Here is a 22,505-nt window from a genome sequence, read left to right on the forward strand (position 1 = left end):
CGAATGTCCGGGGTTCCACTATATTAAGGTCTAACCACGATCAATGCATTGCAATGATCTGACCGCCACTGCTTTATCGTAGTTCTATGTACACAGTGCATGGGGTCAGTCGATCGAACTCAATTAGACGGTGATTGACTGCGTTTTGTTATTCCCCTATTATCTAGCTCGTTTGGTTGTTTAGTCCGTTCGCCGTGCATTATCCCCGCGAGTTCAGGAGGAAACACTCAATCATATTAAATTGTTATTCTACTTGCATCTGATTAAACTAACTGCCCTGTCTCCTGTTATTACTGTAAGGTTTCATTATTGCATTCTCACTATGGCTAACAATAAGTGCTTTAGTACAGGCGGTCCTAGATTTTCGCACTCTATAATAATAGTTTAATAGTTTGATTCCTCCATAGTATAATGGTCAGCACGCTCGGCTACCATTCTGGAGGTCCCGGATTCGATTCCTTGGGGGGGTCAAATAAATATAAGTGATTTTTTCACTCTAATATTTATTCAAAATCACCCTGGACTGGTACCTGAAGCGGAGGGCTGATCACCTTTCCTTCATGTGTTAATGATCAAGATAACACTGCGTTTTTATGCAGTGCCCTATGCACCACTGGGGAGCGGATAAGGGTTTGAAGAGTATAAGTAGGTGTTTAAAAATGGTGCGGAATGCATGAAACCGTGTCCAATATATTTAATAAAAAGGTGTTCAGCAGAAAGGATAGTTAAACAAATTTATGATGAATAATAGAAGCGGAAGACCGAGAAAAACTTGGCATGATCAAGAATTTAAAATACTTGAAAGTGGTCAGGTCAAGAGTCGTAATAATCGGCGTGTATTTGTGAGAAGATGTGTAAATGTAGAATAGGCGAAGATTGTGTGCAAAGAGGGATTGGTATATTGGTTCTATTCTCTCTGCCTACCTCTGCGGGGAAGCGGCTCGATAGTTAGTTAGTGAGTTAGTTAGTCAGTTATAATAATTATAATTTTGGATGATTTACATAGAGCCATTTTCCTAAAATACTACCTCAAGGGTGCTTATTTTATTTTTACTTTTTTTTAAATATATTTTTAAACACGTATTTATGAGAGAAAATGTGCACGTGTAAAGTGTTGTGTATAATATTGAATAAATATTAAAGAAAAACGAAATATAAAAACTAACCAACTAACTAACCATCACGCCGCTTCACCGCAGGGGAAGGCAGAGAGAATAGAACGCCACACCACTCTGTCTTTGCAAACATTCTTCGCCTCTTCCACGTTCATGCATCTCCTTATACATACCCTTCGATTGTTACGACTCTTAACCGGACCACTTTCAAGTATTTGGCATACCTGATCGTGCCATGTTTTTCTCGGTCTTCCTCTGCTCTTTTTTCCACTTACATTCGCCTCATAAATTTGTTTTACCGTTCTTTCCTCACTCATTCGTTCCACATGTCCAAACCATCTCAACACACCTTTCTTAATTTTATCGATAATGCTTATCTCAGCTATGCATTCCTTCCTTATTTCATTATTCGCACATCTATCATACATCGTTTTCTCGCACATTCTTCTGAGAGATCGCATTTCGACTGCATTCAGTCTACTTTCATCCTTCTTTTGCCAACTCCATGTTTCACTTCCATACATTAGAGTTGGAACCAGGACTCCGTTGTGCACTGCCAGTTTAGCTTCCGCTGATAGGTTTTTATTTGCTATAACTGATTTCAGTGCACCATTATATACGAAATATAATATACAAGAAAAATTGCGGTTTCAAAACAACATCAACATGAAATCCCTAGTAAAGTCATGAATCGTGTAATTCTAATGATTTTCTACGACTATTTATGTATTACAACCTCAGTTCTGTCTCTCAACTCTCAGGACAGCCAGGCCTTAGGCAAAGTAAAGGCAAACATCAGAGAAATCGGAAATGGCGCAAGATGAGATAGATATTGAACATTTTCATAGCTGAAGAATCTTCATATTATTTTTTGACATCTCATCAAAGATGAAGAAGAATATGGAAGTCTGGGAATTTGCGGGGCTGACGACCGTCATAGGCTGGTTTAAGTGATCAATTCACACAAGTATAACATTCACCAATTCTACCCATTATTGACAACCACACTACTCAAATACTTGGAAGTTCTACTATATATATGAACCAATTTAGAAACCTTGTTCTTGAATCACCAGAACTTCGTATGCAAACGATGTATGCTAGATGTTCGAATAGTGAAATAAGGAAGGAACGCAAAGCTGAGATAAGCATTTTCGATAAAATTAAGAAAGGTGTATTGAGATGGTTTGGACATGTGGAACGAATGAGTGAGGAAAGATCGGTAAAACAAATTTACGAGACGAATGTAATTGGAAAAAGGAGCATAGTAAGACCGGGTAATACTTGACACGATCAGGTATGCCAAATACTTGAAAGCGGTCAAGCAAGAAGTCGAAGTATCGGCGGGTATGCATATGGAGATGCATGAACGTGGAAGAGGCGAAGATTGTTTTCAAAGACAGAGTGGTGTGGCGTTCTTTTCTCTCTGCCTACCCCTACCCACACTGGGGTACCTCTAGAAAATTTGGTGATGGACTTGCAATCCTGTATTTATTTAGATAAGCAGTGACAGGTATATTGAAAGCATTTAAATGTAAATTCACAGTAAAATCGGGATACAATTTTATATTGTTTCACATTTTCAATAAGTTTCGCAACTTAGTTCAACAAAAAAAAATGCTTAGCAAGAGCAGATCTGTCAGGAAGCCTAGATGCTTCTGTATCAGACCTGGGCATGCGGTGTGACAGCTTTCAATATATTCCCCTAAAGAGAAGCAGCATGATGGCTTTGAAACCATTTGGTTCACAATATGTTCTACTCTTTAAAATCACTGGACGCGTGTAAACCAGGCTTTAGGGTTTGGTCGGGTGCATCCTGCTTATTGAAGAATGACTCCATTAACATATAAATTAATGGAGGACATTTCTTTATCTCCCCCTCTGATTTTGTAATCTCACCACATTGTCCACTTCCGGTGACGAAGCTGAATCTTAAAATATCATATCGTAGTCGTTAAGGAGAAAGTGACCAACTAACACCCACGGGTCTACCAAACAATAAAATGACTCGACTGCAATCAGTGTTAAACGCAGCAGCGAGACTAATTTTTGGAATTTCTAAATTCAGTCACATCACCCCACTACTTCACAAACTCCACTGGTTACGCTTTCCAGAAAGGGTTGAGTATAAACTCTGCCTACTCATGTATAAATCAATACACAATATGGCTCCAGAGTATCTTAAGGAGCTGTGTATTCCAGATGAATTGGTTGATAGACGTCTCACGCTTCGATCGGCTACAACATCTGCAATGGGCAAAGTTATCTTACCAGCTCGCAAGCAACGCACTAAATTTGGCGAGCGTGCCTTTGCTGTTGCAGGACCGACGGCGTGGAATGCTCTTCCACCAATGGTTAGAAATAGTGAGAGTGAGATGATCTTTAGAAAAAGACTAAAAACACATTTGTTTTCTAAATCATTTCCACCATAATATTTTCCCCAATTCATTCACCGTGAAGCGCCCTTGAGGTATTTTTTTACGAAAATGGCGCTATGTATAAGTTATCCAATTTTATTATTATTATTATTAACAAAACGAAAAATGTTCAGGAGGGCCATTTAAGTCACTTTTGCTTGGCAAGAAAATAAACACCAATGCAGTTCGTCATTTTTAACGAGTCAATAAACTATACTTCCAAATTTAAAATCCTTTGGGATTTTTTCAGGGCAATATTAAGCTAGTAAGATATCAAATATCGTTTTTGTAAAAAATGTACTTGGTCACTTTCTCCTGTATGATATATGGTATTCTAGAGTTATGTCACTAAAAAGTCAAAACGTATCGTATAGAAGCAGTGTTATCTTGATCGTCAAATACACTAAAGAAAGGATTTTTTAAAAATATTATCTGAAACCATAAACCTGAAAGCCTGAGTGCAAATCGATAATAATTATTTTGACTCTCCTGTGAACCTCTGACACCCGGCACTTACACACGGTATTTACAGGGCTTACGACTTGTTATAGGTTTGTTTAAGTGATCACTTTATACACGTGTAACAGTCACCCAATATTGAAAACTATGCTACTCTGGAACTAATAGATTGAAGGATTGAGCAGAAACTCTTTTATTTGTATGAGATTATAATCACATACATGATATAAAAAATAACTCTAATAGTTGGAGAAAATCCAGATTTGTGAACAAGTATTAGGATACCCTAAAATGTTGAAAAATATTGCAGGTTTGTTTTTAACATGTCGACAAAGATGAAGAAGAATGGGTATGGGTACGTCAAAAATGTAAATTAACTTCTAAGTGGACAAACCCGGATTTGTGAACAAGTATTTGGACAACTCAAAATATTGTGAATATTCTTACATATCGCTCACTCCTTTCAACAACGTCATAAATAAATAAAAAACTTGATTTTTCAGAAGATCGTTTTTAAAGTTTAAGAATATAATGAAATGTATTAAAAATAAATATCAAGCCACACATTGAACTTTTTACTGTGCAACAGATCTATTTAGGTATAACATAAAGGTTTTTTCTCCATCTGTAAAATATTAAGTAAGTATATTAAAAAAAAAATTAACCCGCCCTGTAGCGGGTAAATATAAAGTTAAAAATATATCGCTTTTGCTGGGATATAGTACATTTTCAGGGCATTCCAAAAACATGCGAATCTGAAAATTGACGATTTTTTTTATATATGAAGTTGTTGAAAGGAGTGAACGATATGTATTTATTTTGTGCGTGATATCAGAGAAGCTGCAGAGATTAGCTTAGGACACACACCAATGTATGATAATAACATATGTGGACGAATGAATGACAGCCGGATGTAACTATTTAGTACCTAACTCATGCCTACGGGCAGTAACGGCAGACCGATGGGTGACAGTGATTGAATGGTGAGAACGGAAGAAGTTTTTGTGAGGAAGGAAGTCTCAAAAGTATTAGGAGATCAGAATCGATGAGGAGGTGGTTTTTTCATACTAAAAACTAAAGCAACGCTTTCCTTTTTGTCAAAACTTATACGTAATACAAGAAATAAATTTCTTCTACTTTTAAAATGTCAATATACAACGTAATGCAGTCATAAAACTAAACTTTCGACATTTTAGTGTTAGAATATTTAAATCATAACTAAATAATTTTATAGCCAATAAAAACGTAACAGAGGAAGCGAAATTGGCAGTACACAATGGACTTTTAGTACCAAGCCGAATGTGTGGAAGTGAACCATAGAGTTAGAAAATGAATGATGAAAGTAGGCTGAATGTGATGTCTCAGACGAATGTGCGGCAAAATAATGTATCATGGATGTTCGAATGGTTAAATAAGGAAGGAATTCTAGACTAAGATGAGCATTTTCGATGAAATTAAGTGTGTTGAAATAGTTTAACCATGTGTAAATATCATTTGTCCGCCTCCGCGGTGCAATGGTCAGCGTGTTTAGCTACCGTGCTGGAGGTCCCGGGTTCGATTCCCAGGGGGGTGAAAATAAATATTACTGATTTTTACGCTGCAATATTTATTTAATATTACCCTGGACTGGTTCCTGAAGCGCAAGAGTGATCACCTTGCCTTCATGTAAGTAATGATCAAGATAACACTGCGTCAATTTGATGCAGTGCCCTATGCACCATTGGGTGCGGATAAGGGTTATAAGTTAGTAAGTAAGTAAATATCATTAATTATTCAAAGTATAAATAAACCTGTTAATTTAAAAAACACCGTATATTAATTTTAAAGGCACCGAAACACGTGTGAAAAAAATTTAAATAAAAAAAATAATTTAACGTTTTTTAATACTTTTATTCTTTGTTTTCTGTTAAAGTCAAGTATTTGTAGTTTGTATTAACACTTTTCATCTAATTTTATTTCTTATAATATCTATTGTATTCTTGCCAGTGCCCTTTACTATGACCTAAATATAATGTATACCCACACACAGGTCTAGCTTTTGTGGGATCTTTTTTGTATTTACTTATATATATATTTTTTGTACTTGTTTTCATATTATGTTGTAAGATGCATTTTTAAAAAAAAAATACACATTTTTTTGTAAAACCTCCGATTTGTTTAGTTAAACGCCCAATTGCATTTGTTAGGTGTCCAATTTGTTTTGTAAAATGTCCAATTTGAAGTAAAAAAACCTGTATCACCATTTAGAGGTTATTTTTTTTAAGGAATAACCCGCAAAGCGTCCATTTTAGAGGCTTGTCTGCAGGTAGGATACTAAGGATAGGGAAGGTAAATGTGAAAAATACATCACAAACACCCATTCTAATTGAAAATAAATGTTTCTTGAATTGATTTTGCAATTGACGGGGATTGAACCCGCAACGCCAGTTTCGCAGTTGAACGTCTACCCAACTACGCCACGGCGCCTGCCGTGAAATATTAAATGAAGTACTTTACGCGTCGGTAAAGTTGCTATCTCGAAACGGATGTAAAATATCGGCCCTTTCTCTAATATGTTGATATCTGTCTGTGATTTAAATGTCATGTCAGTATGATAATTGGATTGGTGTTTATATTTTTTGTAGTTTTCACGCCACGACTGAATAAGAATAAATAACATATAAGACTTATTGCCAGGGTTGCCAATCTGTGGGGAATTCCCCAAACTGCGGAGAATCTCAACTCGGTTGTGGAATTTTTGGGGATGGGCACTATGTGGGGAAAATGCGGGGATTTTAACATTTGACCATTTATTGAAATAGTAATATTTTGAAAGTATATTTTTCGTGTGTTTCTTTTTAGTATTATTTTTTATCTGTTCTACATATTTGTTTATGCTACTAAATAATAAATAAAGTATGTCAATTTTTCTGTACTTTCTTATATATTTTATAACATATAAAATATATTTTTAAATTCCTATGTATTTTATGTAAAAGCCCAATTAGGGCGTTAATATTCTAAAAATAAAACTAGTTTTTTTTTGTGTAAACTTGTTTATTTCCATGGGATAATTATGTGGGGAATTTGTGAGGAATCAGTACTTTGTTTTTACCCAATTCGGGGAAATTGATTTCATTAAATGATTCGGCAGTCACTTTGCGGTAAAACCTATCGTTATTAATTTGAAAAAATACTTAATAATACCACTATTTCTTCACAATAGAAATTCATAAAAATATAAAAAATACAATAAACCCATAATTAACAATATGACAATGACTAAAGCATCCCCCCTATTATCTTTGTTCCCACTGATAAGAAATAAAAAAAATTTATAAAAAATAATTAAATAAATAGTTTCTTGAATGTTTTCCGTAGATACTTTGTGGTACATTTTATAATATCTCCATAAAATGAATACACTTTGTTTTCACCACTTTTTTAAAAAGTGGCGAAAACAAAGTCTATTAATTTTATATTTTTTTGAAATAAGTAAATAAAAATAAGATACAATTCCTACCCCCTCTCCAACCTCTAACGTCCCAAGGACCCAACTCTAAAATTAAGAATTAGCTTCACATACGGTGTTTGAAAATGATGCGGAATGCATCGAAACACGTGTCACTGTAGATTTTAAGAAAAAGTCGTATTTACTAAGTATAAATTTTAATTGAAAATTAGGAAATTTACTTAGATTTTTGGGGAATTCTGAAAATTGGCATTTTCAAAGCTGCTTATTGCGTACATACATACGTTTATTATACATTGAAGTAAAACACATTCATAATATAACCAATTAACTATAAGGTTACAGGTTAAACTTTCGCGTACGCCACTTTTTTGACTGTCATGTTACGTGATTGTTGGTAGATACTAGTCATTACCATTTAATATCCGTATCCAAGAGACTAATAACGTAGTAACGTGTCAGTCGAGGCGTAGTTAGAAGCGATGTCAACTTACGAAAACAACGTATTTACGAAGGCAAATTTTCCACAAGAAAATGATGAATGAAAATATTGATTTACAGCATTTTGAGTGTGTCCAAATACTTGTTCACAAAATCTGGATTATCTCCAATTACAGGAGTTATTTTCATATTATTTTTTAACATCTCATCAAAGATGAAGAAGAATATGGAAGTCTGGGCATTTACGGGGCTGACGACCGTCATCGGCTGGTTTAAGTGATCACTTTACACACGTGTAACATTCACCAATTCTACCCATTATTGACAACCACACTACTCAAATTCTTGGAAGTTCTATATATATATATATGAACAAATTTAGAAACCTTGTACTTGAATCACTAGAACTTCACTAGAGACATCTATTGGTGAGATGTAAAGAAGCTTTTTACCAAGCAGAAACTCTTATATTAGTATGTGAGGTCCAAATCCTGGATTATAATCACACACATGAGAAACGCCAGAAAATACCATTTTCATTTTTATTATTTAAGCTAATAATTTGACCAGATAATTTATTTACAACATTTTGAGTGTGTCCAAATACTTGTTCACAAAATCAGCCGATGACGGTCGTCAGCCCCGTAAATGCCCAGACTTCCATATTCTTCTTCATCTTTGATGAGATGTCAAAAAATAATATGAAAATATTGATTATATCGGCTGTTATAAACACAAAACGAGTCTAATTCAATCCTTTATAGGTTGAGTATGTTAAATTATATATTCATCTCCTCTGAGAATGATCCAGAAGTGTTTAAAAACTGTAGTTTTTATCAGAATCATATTAATCAATGCTATTTTATATTTTTTTATGATACTCTTTGAAACATGGTAAATGACTTCCTATTTATTTAAACGGCACCATAATTAGTTTTATTTGGATACTTAAATTGAGATATTACATTTATGTTAATTAATCATTTGATTAAAAAAATCTGCCTTCAAGTAGACTCCTATTATCGATATAGTGTTTCATTGAATTTTACCAAAAAGTTTTGAAATCACGTTATATACATCCTGACCTGTTGACCATCCAAACCTGTTGGAAAAAGTGCACCAATAAAAAGTGGTTAAAACAAAGTTGTTTTAAAGTATCCGCGAAAAACATTAAAGAAAAAAAAACACGATTTTTCATCCCGACGCTTCAGCCACCAGTTACGTTTGTGTAATTTAAGAAAATGACGCGTTATAACACAAAATTGTATTTTCACCTGTTGATTACAACATCGATCGTTCTCGAAGCTAGTTGTGTCTATATAAAAAAAAACTCAAATGATAATGTATAATGTTTAATACTTTATTTAAATCAATTAATTTTAACCATGTTACTGTCAAAAATAAAAGAAAATGCGTATATTGCTAACCAGCAAATAAATTATGTAAAGTGTAGAAAAAAAAAAAAAAACAGCTAATAAGAAAAAAAATCAGAGTGCTATTTTGGGAGGCACTACCGTATTTACTGTTTTTAATATATTAATCACGCACGTGTTTTTTTTATTTGCTTCCAATATTTCACAAGTTTATTTGACACTCAGCCATGACATTTGGGTTTGGTAATTTATTAAAACATACACATGTATACCATTAAAAATTCAAATATCCATGAAATTTGACGCTTTTAATATTATTCTATATTTCTCATCGAAGATGAAGAAGAAGATGGAAGTCTGGGCATTTACGGGGCTGACGACCGTCACAGGCTGGTTTAAGCGATCACTTTACACACGTGTAACATTCACCAATTCTACCCATTATTGACAACCACACTACTCAAATACTTGGAAGTTCTATATATATGAACCAATTTCGAAACATTGTTTTTGAATCATTAGAACTTCACTAGAGACATCTATTGGTGAGATGTTTTTACATTTTAACCAATTTAGAAACCTTGTTCTTAGAATCTTAGAATCTTATATATATATATATATATATATATATATATATATATATATATATATATATATATATATATATAGATAAAATATAGATAATATTTCCGATGAGTAATTTCTATTTCTCATTTTGGGACATGGGATTTAGGTTAACAAGACTGGAACACAAATAATAAAGTACTAAAAAAGATTTTTTTATATAACCAAAATTAATACATGGCAAAATATAAAAACAAGAAAAGGTATAACAAATAGCCATAAGAAGCATATTTAAAAGAAATAAATGAGAAAAACATAAGGTAAGAAGCATATTTAAAATAAACAAATGAGAAAATATAAAAACACAAAATAAAAACAAAATAAGAAAATGTGTCTAAACACTTCATGTATATCTTTCCATAAAGTACTTTTTCAGAAAATTTATTTTGAATCCAATGAAAATACGACGCAGAAAGCGGCCATTTCTTTTAACGAGCACAAAAAGTAACCGCGTATCCGTAACAATATCTGTCAGTCACATTTGATTTGAGATTGGGCTACGTGGCCTTAATGGTTTATTTTGACATGGTAATAACTGGTGTTTAGTTATCGTTCAATCGGTACTACGATTCAGATTTGATGAATGCCTTCTTCTTCTCGATGATGCGATGTAATTCATCATTTAGCGCCACTTCCGCAAATACAAATACGTTGAATTATTACCTACCATTGTGGAAATTATGCGATGAATAGACTATATTTAAAGCGTTTTTTAAACAATTTTACCGTTTTTTAGCATTATGCTAAAACATAAGTTAAATTAACTAAAGAGGGAAAACAGAACGAGGACGACCGAAAAATACTTGGCACGATCAGATCAATCAGCACCTAATATCTGGCGGTGTCAAAAGTCTGCGTAATTGGAGGGCTAGATGTATGGATGTGAAGGAGGCGAGGAGTTTATGTCAGGACAGAAGAGTGTGGCGTTCCATCATTTCCGCCTACCCCTGCGGGGAAACGGCGTGATGGTAGTAGTAGTTAAATTATTGGGTAGGTACTTAAACCGGGAAATAATCGCATATTGACTTCTCAACATAGATATAGAAGAATATAATTTTTTTTACAGGGCTTATGACATATCATAGGCTGATTAAGTGATCACTTAACACACGCGTAACATTCACCTTTCTAACCATGATTGACAACTACACTACTCTACATTTTAGGACATATTATTTTTTTAATATTCCAAGTCCTATAAGTAGAAACCTTTTTAAAAAAAAACAGCAATTCTTCCACTATTTAAGAGGTGAAAAATACTTGAATCTAAAGAAAAGTTGATCTAATATACCAAAATGATTCTACAATACCAAAATGCAATTTCAAACAATTCATCAACAGAGCTTTCAATGTTTGGGAACCAAATACTTCAATAACCTTCCTACAGCTAAAAAATAAATAAAATATCTTATATAAAGTAGATTTTCAAAGAAAATATCACAAAATAAAAATAATAAAAATAAAAATTAAGTAAATCACTCACATACAATAAATTATAAGTGTAAGTCCCTCTCCAAGCACAAGAGCTTAGTCTCTTTATTGTAGAAAACATCGTTACTAATTTTGAGATTGTCAAAAGAGAAAATCATAATATTTTCACATCTCAATATATGTATGTAGATGAAGAAGAATATGGAACTATATAAGATATGTATGTATATAAAGAACTTTCAAAAATTTGAGTAGTGTGGTTGTCAATCATGGGTAGAATTGGTGAATGGTACACGTGTATAAAGTGATCACTTAAACCAGCATATGAGGTCGTAAGCCCCGTAAATGCCCAGACTTCCATATTCTTCTTCATCTTTGATGAGATGTCAAAAAATGATCACACATGTATAAAGTGATCACTTAAACCAGCATATGAGGTCGTAAGCCCCGTAAATGCCCAGACTTCCATATTCTTCTTCTTCAATGCATATAAAGTTGCAAGTAAAATCTGTATTTGCTTTAACATATTAACGTCTAATTTGTTAAAGGTATCGCCGCTCTCATTTGCTGTGTGTTTTGTCGGCTGTAATAATACATTTGGCACAGATTTCTCCGGCAATGAATGTGTGTACCTATCTCCATTTTGGCTAAGTCCATTTAACCGTTTGTGGAACGGCCACACATATCAATCATCATTATATTATTAATGACAAACTCTGATATAGATTCGAATCGCAAACAATAAACTTTGCCAAAATCGCGTCCCACTTCAAACGACTTCCATTGTGCGCCATCGAAAGTCTTCCACCAAGAGCCGATCAAAGGTAGTACGCTTACATGGCGTGGGCATATTAATCGTTACATTACGCTTTAAAACAATTAACTTTTTCTCTCGACAAATTACTGAAATATAGGATCTTCTTCTCCGGTTGTTATTCTCATTGCTGAGGAAGCCCCCTGCTGGCTTCCTCTGGAACCTCGGACAACACTCCGCCATTGGTCTCTGCATTGTGCAGCCTTTAAAGCTCCCGCAACGGGCCTATGATCTCTTTCACCTGGTCGGTCCATCAGGTTAGAGATCTATCTCTAGCTCTCCGACCTTCTAGGCCGCCGGATATGACAAGCCTCTCCAGGTTATCTGGTGTTATACGAGCAATGTCACCAAAGAACTGAAGAACTCGCCTTCGGCAGAGAGTCGAAAGACAATCCGTGATCCTCATTTGCTGCGAGATCGATGCGTTTGTTCTCTTTGCCGTCCATGGGAAAATTTTCCTCCAGCACATTGACATTTGACATTCCGAAGCTCTTAGAGTCTGTTAGAAAATGTATACTTAAACAAATATACGAGGTTAAGGTGGTAGGTAATAGAAGCAGAAGAATACCGAGGAAAACTTGGTATGATAAAGTATTTCAAATATTCGAAAGTGGTCAAATCAGGAGTCGGAATAATCGGCGTGTATGTATGAGAAGATGTATGTATGTGGAAGAGGCGACGATTGTGTGCCAAGACAGATTGGTGTGGCGTTCTATTATCTCTGTTTACCTCTGTGGAGAAGCGACGTGATGGTTAGCAGGCAGAACCTGATATCTGGTCGTGTTAAAAGTCTACGAAGCTGGAGAGTATTTATGACCAAATGTATGTATGTGAAGAAGGCTAGGAGTACATCAGGACACACGTAAATGGCGTTCCATCCTCTCCGTTTACCCTTGCGGAGAACGGCGTGAAAGAAGTAATAGTGGTAGTTTCTTATCAATGAAAGGTATAAATGAACAAAATTGTATTATTGGTTTTGTTTATTTACTGTATTATAGGTCACTCTGTACTATGGTTGTTGCAGAGTACCTACCTACGTATGATCATGTTGGGTACCGTGCCGCCGCTGGGCCTCACGTTTTTTGGGTCCCCTTTCCTTAGCGGAAAAGCGAGAATGTTAAGGTCACAATTACTTACTTCACTATTGTACCCGCTCCATGAACTCTAAACTAACAATACCAATTTATCCTGCTAGAACTTATCTATAAAGTTACCTATGCGAACTTATATTTCGAAAAGTGAACCACGATTTAAACGACAGAAATTCAGATAAAATCTACTTATGCAATATATCAGTGTTCCGCAAACTTTTTGTGTTCAAGGTACACCTACCAAATTTAGAAATTTCAGAGGTGCATATTTACCATATTTTGGTAACATATTATGTTTAATAAGGTTTGATAGTCCCAAGAATTAACAATAAATAACACTGCAATATATCGTTCCAAACATTTTTAATTTGTTGCCGACGGCTGTTAGAGGTCTAAATAAAATATGGCACAAAGGCAAAATAAAGGAATGGATAAATTATCAAGAGTTAATTTTATAAAAATTGTAAAATGTTTAAATTCTAAATTTTTTGTATATTTATTAGGTTAAAATCGTTAAAAACAATAAAAAATGTATAAAAAAAGAACTCCACCGAAAAGACACACAAGGTGGCTTGGTGGGTCTCTGAAAAAAAAAGTTCTACAAATGTAAATATTGTGATTTAAATAAATGGATACAAATAAAAAAAATCCACATTCATCTCTTTCAAAAACCATGACTTGGGATTTGTCAACATTCATCAGCAAATCACACCAGGCAGAGCGCCAGCGAGAACTAAATCTCTACTAAGAACTTCAGAAATGAGGATATTGAAATGCGAAACCGGAAACACGTTAAGAGACCGAATATGGATCATGGAAATTCGTAAAATGTGTAGTTCGGAGGATATAGTCAAATGAAGAAGACAACGAATACAGAATTTCCATGTCAATAGAATGCGGAATGGACTGGATCGAATTGCTCTTCAAAAGAACCCAAACGGAAGAAGACATCACAAGAGACGGATAACGGAAGAGATATCCTCGGATCTATAAGAAGGAAGAAATAGAAGCCTGCAGTTCTTCTATTCTATCGGCAAGAAGTACATCATCGTCACGTTTTTAGAAGCAAAATGCCCATTTGTGGCATTATTACTGAAAAAAATAATTTCTTGATGGAACACACCGTTATTTGTTGGCAGCAGAAGTCATTCAAATTTATTGTAACTGCAGACAGTTGGTAGAATTCTATATTGAATTCTTGGATTGTATATCCAAAATAAAACAAGGGTAATTGGATTGAATTCTACATTTATTTATGTATATGTTAATACGTGACGCGTTTCATCTTATTAAGACATATTAAAACCCTCGTGTTTGATAATGTCTTAATAAGACGAAAATATACACAAATAAATGTAGAGATCAAACCAATAAACCTTGTTTAATTTTGGATATGTTACCCAACTAACTCATTCAAGTCTAAAAGGCTCTTGCATTTCTAAGGATGGATTCCACGTACCAGTGTGGATCTCCGCTACATTATTTGTCATGAAACAACGAAGACGTGCATAAACAAACATTATGGTAATTACCCTGGGAAAGACTACGAGGCATCCGAGTTATGAGTTCGTAGACCTTGCCGTTTCATTATTTGCAAGGCGCATTCTTTCGACTCTTAGAATATCTGCCTTTGAACGGAACAACCACTAATGACGACTCAATGAGCTAACTGTGACCTATTGGTACAGAAATGAGTGAACAATACTTTTTTCTTTATGGATCACTTCACCTTTTGCCTTGATACTATCTTAGATACGGTTCACGACGATCGAGATATTTTCCCCTTTATATAAAATGCTTAATCTTATCCCATCCTCATCGCCAAGAATCTATGGTATTAACTTATCTCTATCTGCATCTTGAATCTCGATGTTATGTCGCCTAAGATCTGGTCTGTGCATATTTTTAAGATAATGTCCGTTTCATTATCATATTGCGAATGTGGAGAAGATAAAGGGGCTGCGAACCATACTTTATTCCAGTGTCCTCTCACAACAGAGGACAACTTCCTAAACAACTTAATACAGGAAGGAATTAAACTACCCACCCAAGTATTCACCTTTATGTCTGATCCTAATTCTGAAATTGGGGTCTCTACAATGATAAAGCTACACCCATTAAAACCATGATTTAAAAAAAAAAATCTTGAATGTTTTTCGCAGATACTTTGTGGCTTTCTTTTGTTTGTTTTTGGGTGATTCCATTAGTTGTTATTTGGGGATGCTACGCAACGCATAATAATAATAACTTTTAAGATTTTTTACGAATGACGGTTTTTTAAGAATGTAATTGATTATGAGTATTTTAATGTTTTAGAATTTAATAAACCCTGATGATGACAAGGTTCTTGTCGAAACCGGTAGGTTAATGTGTACTTATAATAAAAAGTGGTTTAAACAAAGTTGTTTAATTTTATAAAGTTTAAAAAAATATTCTTATTGTTTGCAAATAAAAATAAGACTTGACACTGGTTTTAACATCCTTGTTCGATTCCCGCCAATTGATTTATTTTCAAATGGTCTGGGTATTTGTGATGTATTTTTCACATTTACCTGCCCTATCCTTATTATCATACCTGCAGACAAGCCTCTTAAGGAGAGCATTTGCAGGTTATTCCTTTAAAAAAAATAGTTAATATTTCATTAAAAAAAACTGAAATGGAAAAACATCGCCGTTTTGTTGGTTATTAAATATAATAATAATAAATGCGTCTAACAAACGACTAGATGTGCATATGGTGACCTTTAAAAGGCCATATTTATTTTGGACGTCAAATATTAGTTTCACGGTTTTCTCGATTTTAAACAAATTTGTCAGGTTTGATTTATATGCTAGAACCTGTCAAGACTATTGGTTTCGCTAGGTAGAATATGTTTGCTTTGTTTTATGCAAGTTTCTGCAATCTTCCGTTTGAGTTTTCAACTATATAATTGTTTACCTTGTGGTCCCCATTATTCTGAATAATTTTAATAATACCATATATGGGCGATCGAATAAAAAAAATCAAATAAGATGACTTCATTAAAATGAATCGTTGCTAAATTCGTTTTTTGGATTCAATCACTTATAGCTAATCACGCCAATGCTGTCGGGATCTTCATGTCAGGGATCCCTAAACCAAAGGTCTTAAATGCTGGACACCGTATCAGTGAACTAGTGGTCGACAAATTTACATATTTGCTGAATAAAATGTATTTTTTCCACATGAATTACTTGTTTGCCAAGACGTATTCAGCTAACGTACAATATGATATGTAAGCGACTTTTTTTTTGGATGGGAGTTTCATTCATCATTTACCTTTCTTATTATGTACAAGGTTTAAAGATCATTAAGTGGATTTTTGTTTCTTCTAGCTAAAGAACATGTTTTATTTTAATCTGTGTTGGGAACAGAAGGGATAATCTAGTGTTGTACAATCAGGAACATCTCAGCATTTGCTCATTGCTGGGTGGAAACCACGCAAAATTTCTCAGACTGCTGACTGTCGTCAACAGGCCTTCCGTTTCACTACATGAGGGTTTGGCATTTTGTGTCCTAGCTTGGTATATGGTGCTAATTACCTTCACTTTTTTATAATGTATGAAACCACTTCTCGTTATAGTTCTATATGAAGTAACACGGGTCCCATGTCGGATAGGTCCTCATCTAGGTTTCCTCCACATGTTGTCTTTGAATGTTGAAATGGGGGCAAAACATCAACAAGTGAGGGAAACCTTGGGGTGTTTCATCATCGTACGTACAATTATCGATCTTGGAGAGCTTGAATTGAAAAACAACTCAGTAAAAACATCTTTATCTGCGATTCAATCAAAACACGTCAACACGGTTTAATCAACACTTGAATTCGTTTGTATTTAACGTGTTCTTTAACAAACGATAAATCTTCAACAAAAAAGTTTATTATAACAATGCGCAATCCTTAATGATTGATTAGAATTTTAAACGATGTTATTATCGAACTAAAAATTAAGAAAATAATTATATTTCTTGTCTGATGTACTCATAAATCACGAAGAGACCAGTCTTACTAGGTCAGCATTTGTAATGCCTGCAACGGAGTACTGAGTACCTTCATTGTATTCTGTTACATTTTATTTACAGACATGTGTATAAAATGCATATAAACTTAGATGTATATGTTACATCATCCTTTCGAAATATAAAATTACATCCGCAGTTTCCACAATTACACAAAATTCTCCCATTTTGTATTTTGTTAGTCGACTGTTTATCAAAAGACAGAACAAATAGACTATCTAATGATGACATACACTGAATTTGTTGAAATACCTAAACTGTCTTTGTTGAAATATATTCAAATTCATTCAAATTTGTTTGTCAACTGTTTATCAAAAGTCAGAGAATATACGAGTTTACTGTCTATTGATGACTTACACTGAATTTGAATAGCTTTTGAAGTTTAAATGTGGTCAAATTCTTTCGATGATAAAATAAAATTTTTAAAAAATCATATTATTATATCTAATTTCTTTCAACAAACAGTTGATCAACGTAATAACGAGCTATTCATGGAATAAAATAAGACTTATAATATTTATATCATTATTTTATTCTGGTAAACTATGTAAAAATAATTGCCACTTAAAAATTTCATTTGTAGTTTATTAAACATTTTTCGGGTTTTTAAGAATATTGTACCTATTATTTTAACGCTGCGAATTGTATATATGTGTATAATTTATATTTATGAATTGTCCGCCTCCGTAGTGTAACGGTCAGCACGCTCGGCTACCGTTCTGGAGGTCCCGGGTTCGATTCCCAGGGGGGGGGGGGATCAAATGAATATAAGTGATATTTTTCACTCTAATATTCATTCAATATTACCCTGGACTGGTACCTGAAGCGGTGGGCCGATCACCTTTCCTTCGTGTGTTAACGATCAAGATAACACTGCGTTTATATAATGCAGTGCCCTATGCACTATTGGGTGCGGATAAGGGTTTGAAGAAGAATTGTAAAAATAACATAAGATTCCCTCTAAATTTACGGATCAATCACTCACCGTCGAATACCAAAATCAAAACGTGATTCTCAAATTCGGACTATAGCCTATAAGGAGATAAAATTGGAGATTGGGAGGCGTGTCAAACGAGTTTCAATATTTTTTTGTTGTTCTGAAGATTGAGCATAATTAGTCATTAAAACGTGATCTAATTAATCGAGAGTAGCCATTAATTAATTTTCTATTTTTTTCAGCATGCCAATAACGTCCGCGCCTCCGCCTTGGAGCATGGCAGCCGAAGAGCCGCCAGAGGGCTGGCCGCGCGCGCACCAGCGCCGCCCCCAGTGCCCTACCTCCCCGCTGCCAGACCGTCGACCTTCTTCGCCAGGGACAATGTCTCCAACTTCATATCCTGGTGCCGCGGTGCGCTGGGCATCTTCGAGTGCCTGCTGTTCGAGACGGATGACCTCATCATGAGGAAGAACGAGAAGCACGTGATTCTTTGCCTGCTCGAGGTGGCGAGGAAGGGATCCAAGTTCGGTAAGGGTGGCCTTTTTCATTATTTATTTATTGTAACTGCAGACAGTTGGTAGTGGTACCGTTGGTCAGGTACATGCATGTATGTATTTTAATTGAACATTTTCATTGGGCTTCCGATATAAATATCTAGAAGTTTCCGATCAAAATTATAATATTATTTTTTGACATCTCAACAAAGATCAAAAAGAATATGGGAATCTGGACATTAATGGGGCTTTCGACCGTCATAGGCTGGTTTAAGTGGCCACTTTACACACGTGTAACATTCATTAATTCTCCACATTATTGACAACCACACTACTCAAATTCTTGGAACTATTTATCTATTGTTTGAAAATTCGTAATATTTTGCTTGAATTGACTAGAGTTTCACTAGAAATATCTATGGTGAGATGAAATATTCTCATCTTCTTCTTTATTTATGTTGAGATGTCAAAAAATAATATATATTTTCATATGGTGTACGGAGTGTGTGGAATTTTTTGGTATCGTAAGGGTTATTAACTTTAACCTAACTATGAGAATTTCAATGTTTTAGAATTAGTACATAAACCCTGATGATGACAAGGTTCTTGTCGAAACCGGTTGGATTAAGTGTACAAATAAAAAGTGGTTAAAACAAAGTTGTCTTATTTTATAAAGTTTAAAAATATAAATGGAACTCTTAATTTGAGGAAAACCAGATTTGTGAACATGTATTTGGACACATTCAAGATGTTGGCAAAATTATTATTATTTTAGTATGTTTGCCCAAGAAGTATTTACTTATAAATCAATTTTGCACTTTGTACCTAGATCATTTCACAGAGGCGATAAAATCAAATGTTAATTATTGTAATCTCAGTTGTTTAATGTACCTTGCAGTAATAATGAAATGAAAGCGTCTTTGTTTAGAATCGTAAATGAGTAGTTAAAGCAAGTACGTCCTAGAACAATGGAAAATATCGGCAAACTATATTTTACAGCCGGCAAAATTATATTTGGTTTCTGCTGCTCTGCGGTAAATTAAAATAAGCTGGTTAGTGTTAATATTTGTAATTAAATTTAATGACATCATTATTATTACAAAAATAATCAGTAAAAAACATTACTAGAAAAGGGTTTACTAGAAAAGTTTTCTCGGTTCATATATCGCTCATCAGTAATAACCATAATCAGTAAAAAACATTACTAGAAAAGGGTCATTACTAGAAAAGGTTTCTCGGTTCATATATTGCTCACTCCTTTCAAGAACGTCAGAAATCATAAAACTTGATTTTTCAGGAGATCGTCTTTAAAGTTTAAAAACATAATACAATGTATTAAAAATAAATATCAAGCCACTTATTAAACTTTTTACTGTGCAACATATCTCTTTAGGTAAAACCTAAAGGTTTTTTCTCCATTTGAAAAATATTTATGACTATCAAAAAAATGCTTTTTCCATCCAGACTTCCATATTCTTCATCATCTATGTTGAGATATCAAATAAATAATTTAAAAAGTTAAGATTCATTTAATGATAATATTATTTTAAACGTGATCTTATACAAGCTATTACAGCATGTTTATCACTGATGTCTGGAGACTCCCCCACTACATCAACAATACATTATACCTTAACACACTCGGTAGGGGGTTGTTTTGCAACTTCGTTAGAATTGGATCGCTGGTCGGCATCATTCTATAAGACAATAGGTTCGCTGATATAATTTCAATATTGCAATACAACATATCAGCTTCAATGTCCCAGGGTATGACGAATGGGTTTGAAGCTGGCTTTCGGCTGCTGATTTCCTGGTATTCAGGGCTCGCTCGATTTGGAAAGATAAAAACGGATATCTACGAGTATTATTCGCTGCGTAATGCCGACATTGCGCAAGTCTTTATTGACATAATAAACAACTCGAGATAAGGTTAAGCCAATTTTTCAATCAATATCTAAACGTAACAAATACGTTAAGTGATATTGATACCCCCTTGGATTGATGACGTTTTAACCAAAAGTATATTTTTTTCCATTGACTCATAAATCTAATTGAAGAACATATATTATATTATTTATTGATTCGGCATTAACTTTGTGGAATGTCATGTTGGATCTTTTTAAAAATTAAACACTTGAATATACTATTTAATGAGTTTTATTTATATATATATATATATATATATATATATATATATATATATATATATATATATATATATATATATATATATATATATATATATATATATATATATATATATATATATATATATGTATGTATATATATATATATATACATATATATATATATATATTTATATATATATATATATATATATATATATATATATATATATATATATATATATATATATATATATATATATATATATATATACAGACTAGTTCGAAAACATACAGATGTTGTCATCTTCTAATAATAGTTTTAATTTTTACCAGAAGATGAAAATATCTGTAAGTTTTCGAAACTAGGCTATATATAAATAAAACTCACTAAAGTGGTATATTCAAATGTTTAATTAAAAAAATAATCAATACATATTTAATTTTATTAAGGGCTAATGCCTTAAACAATATTAACAAAAATATGTACAGTAACAATAAAGGATACACTAATAAGAATTATATCTTAGATATAGATATAGATATAGATTTTCAAAACAATTCGTCACATAAACGACTGTTGCATACTAGAAAAAAATCTGGAATGACTTCCAGATTGGTGCAATAAAAATAAACTTTATTTTAACTCACAAAAATGCCAAATTATTAGATTTTATAAAAACAAGACATTACTACTTTTCAATTACTCGATCAACAAATCATATCAAGAATCGGTATTAGAAATAGAAGATCTAGGTTATACCTACAAGAAGATTATGAAAAAGTTTTGCATACATTGATGTTTTTGAAAAACAACTCCTATAATTGGAGATAATCCAGATTTGTGAACAAGTATTTGGACACACTCAAAATGTTGTAAATAAATTATATGGTCAAATTATAAGCTTAAATAATAAAAATGAAAATGATATTTTCTGACGTTTCTCATGTATGTGATTATAATCCAGGATTCGGACCTCACAAACTAATCAAGAGTTTCTGCTGAATAAAAAGCTTCTTTTCATCTCACCAATAGATATCTCTTGTGAAGTTCTAGTGATTCAAGAACAATGTTCCAAAATTGGTTCATACATACAGAACTTCCAAGAATTTAAGTAGTGTGGTTGTCAATAATGGGTAGAATTGGTGAATGTTACACGTGTGTAAAGTGACTTAAACCAGCCTATGACGGTCGTCATCCCCGTTAATGCCCAGACTTCCATATTCTTCTTCATTTTTGATGAGATGTCAAAAAATTATATGAAAGTTTTGTAGTTCATAATTTTATCAAATCTTTCTTTCTTGTTTAAAATGCTCTGATACAAGTCATTAATTACGTAAGTTTGTTTTACGTATACTATTCTTTCTTCAATCGTTTGATTCGGATGCACAAACCATCTCAAAATAGCTTGAATTTTATCGATAGTGCATATCAGTCATAATTTCCCGCAGTTGATCAATAAATAAGTAGAATGTATAAACAGAATTATGCTACGTCACAGGAAATCATAAGGATTACAAGCTTACCATCCGTAAATATAATTCACAAACAGACAGTATTGTTGATTTTATATTTTGCAAGCTAAATGACCAATGTCCGCTTGCGTTTCCCTATAACAATAGGCACAATTACGCGTTTTACTATGTATTATCAATTCGCGCTCGGATATCCTCCAGCGGACTCGTCTGCATG

At 33.6% G+C, this 22,505-nt stretch overlaps 1 protein-coding gene across 1 annotated transcript in view; it reads left to right on the plus strand.

The window, feature by feature from the left end:
• LOC148303166 (GAS2-like protein pickled eggs) overlaps nt 1-22,505 on the plus strand; it is a gene marked incomplete at its 3' end in the record, with an annotated part of 242,602 nt that overhangs the window by 165,433 nt on the left and 54,664 nt on the right. The window contains exon 3 of the mRNA XM_088270420.1: nt 18,435-18,720. Coding sequence (XP_088126546.1) covers nt 18,435-18,720 — 286 coding nt within the window. The remainder of the gene's footprint in view (nt 1-18,434; nt 18,721-22,505) is intronic.

The sequence above is a fragment of the Brachycentrus maculatus genome, unplaced genomic scaffold, assembly GCF_059751285.1.
Source record: "Brachycentrus maculatus isolate JH-2025_06_01 unplaced genomic scaffold, ASM5975128v1 h1tg000384l, whole genome shotgun sequence".
In the NCBI taxonomy this organism is placed as follows: domain Eukaryota; kingdom Metazoa; phylum Arthropoda; class Insecta; order Trichoptera; family Brachycentridae; genus Brachycentrus; species Brachycentrus maculatus.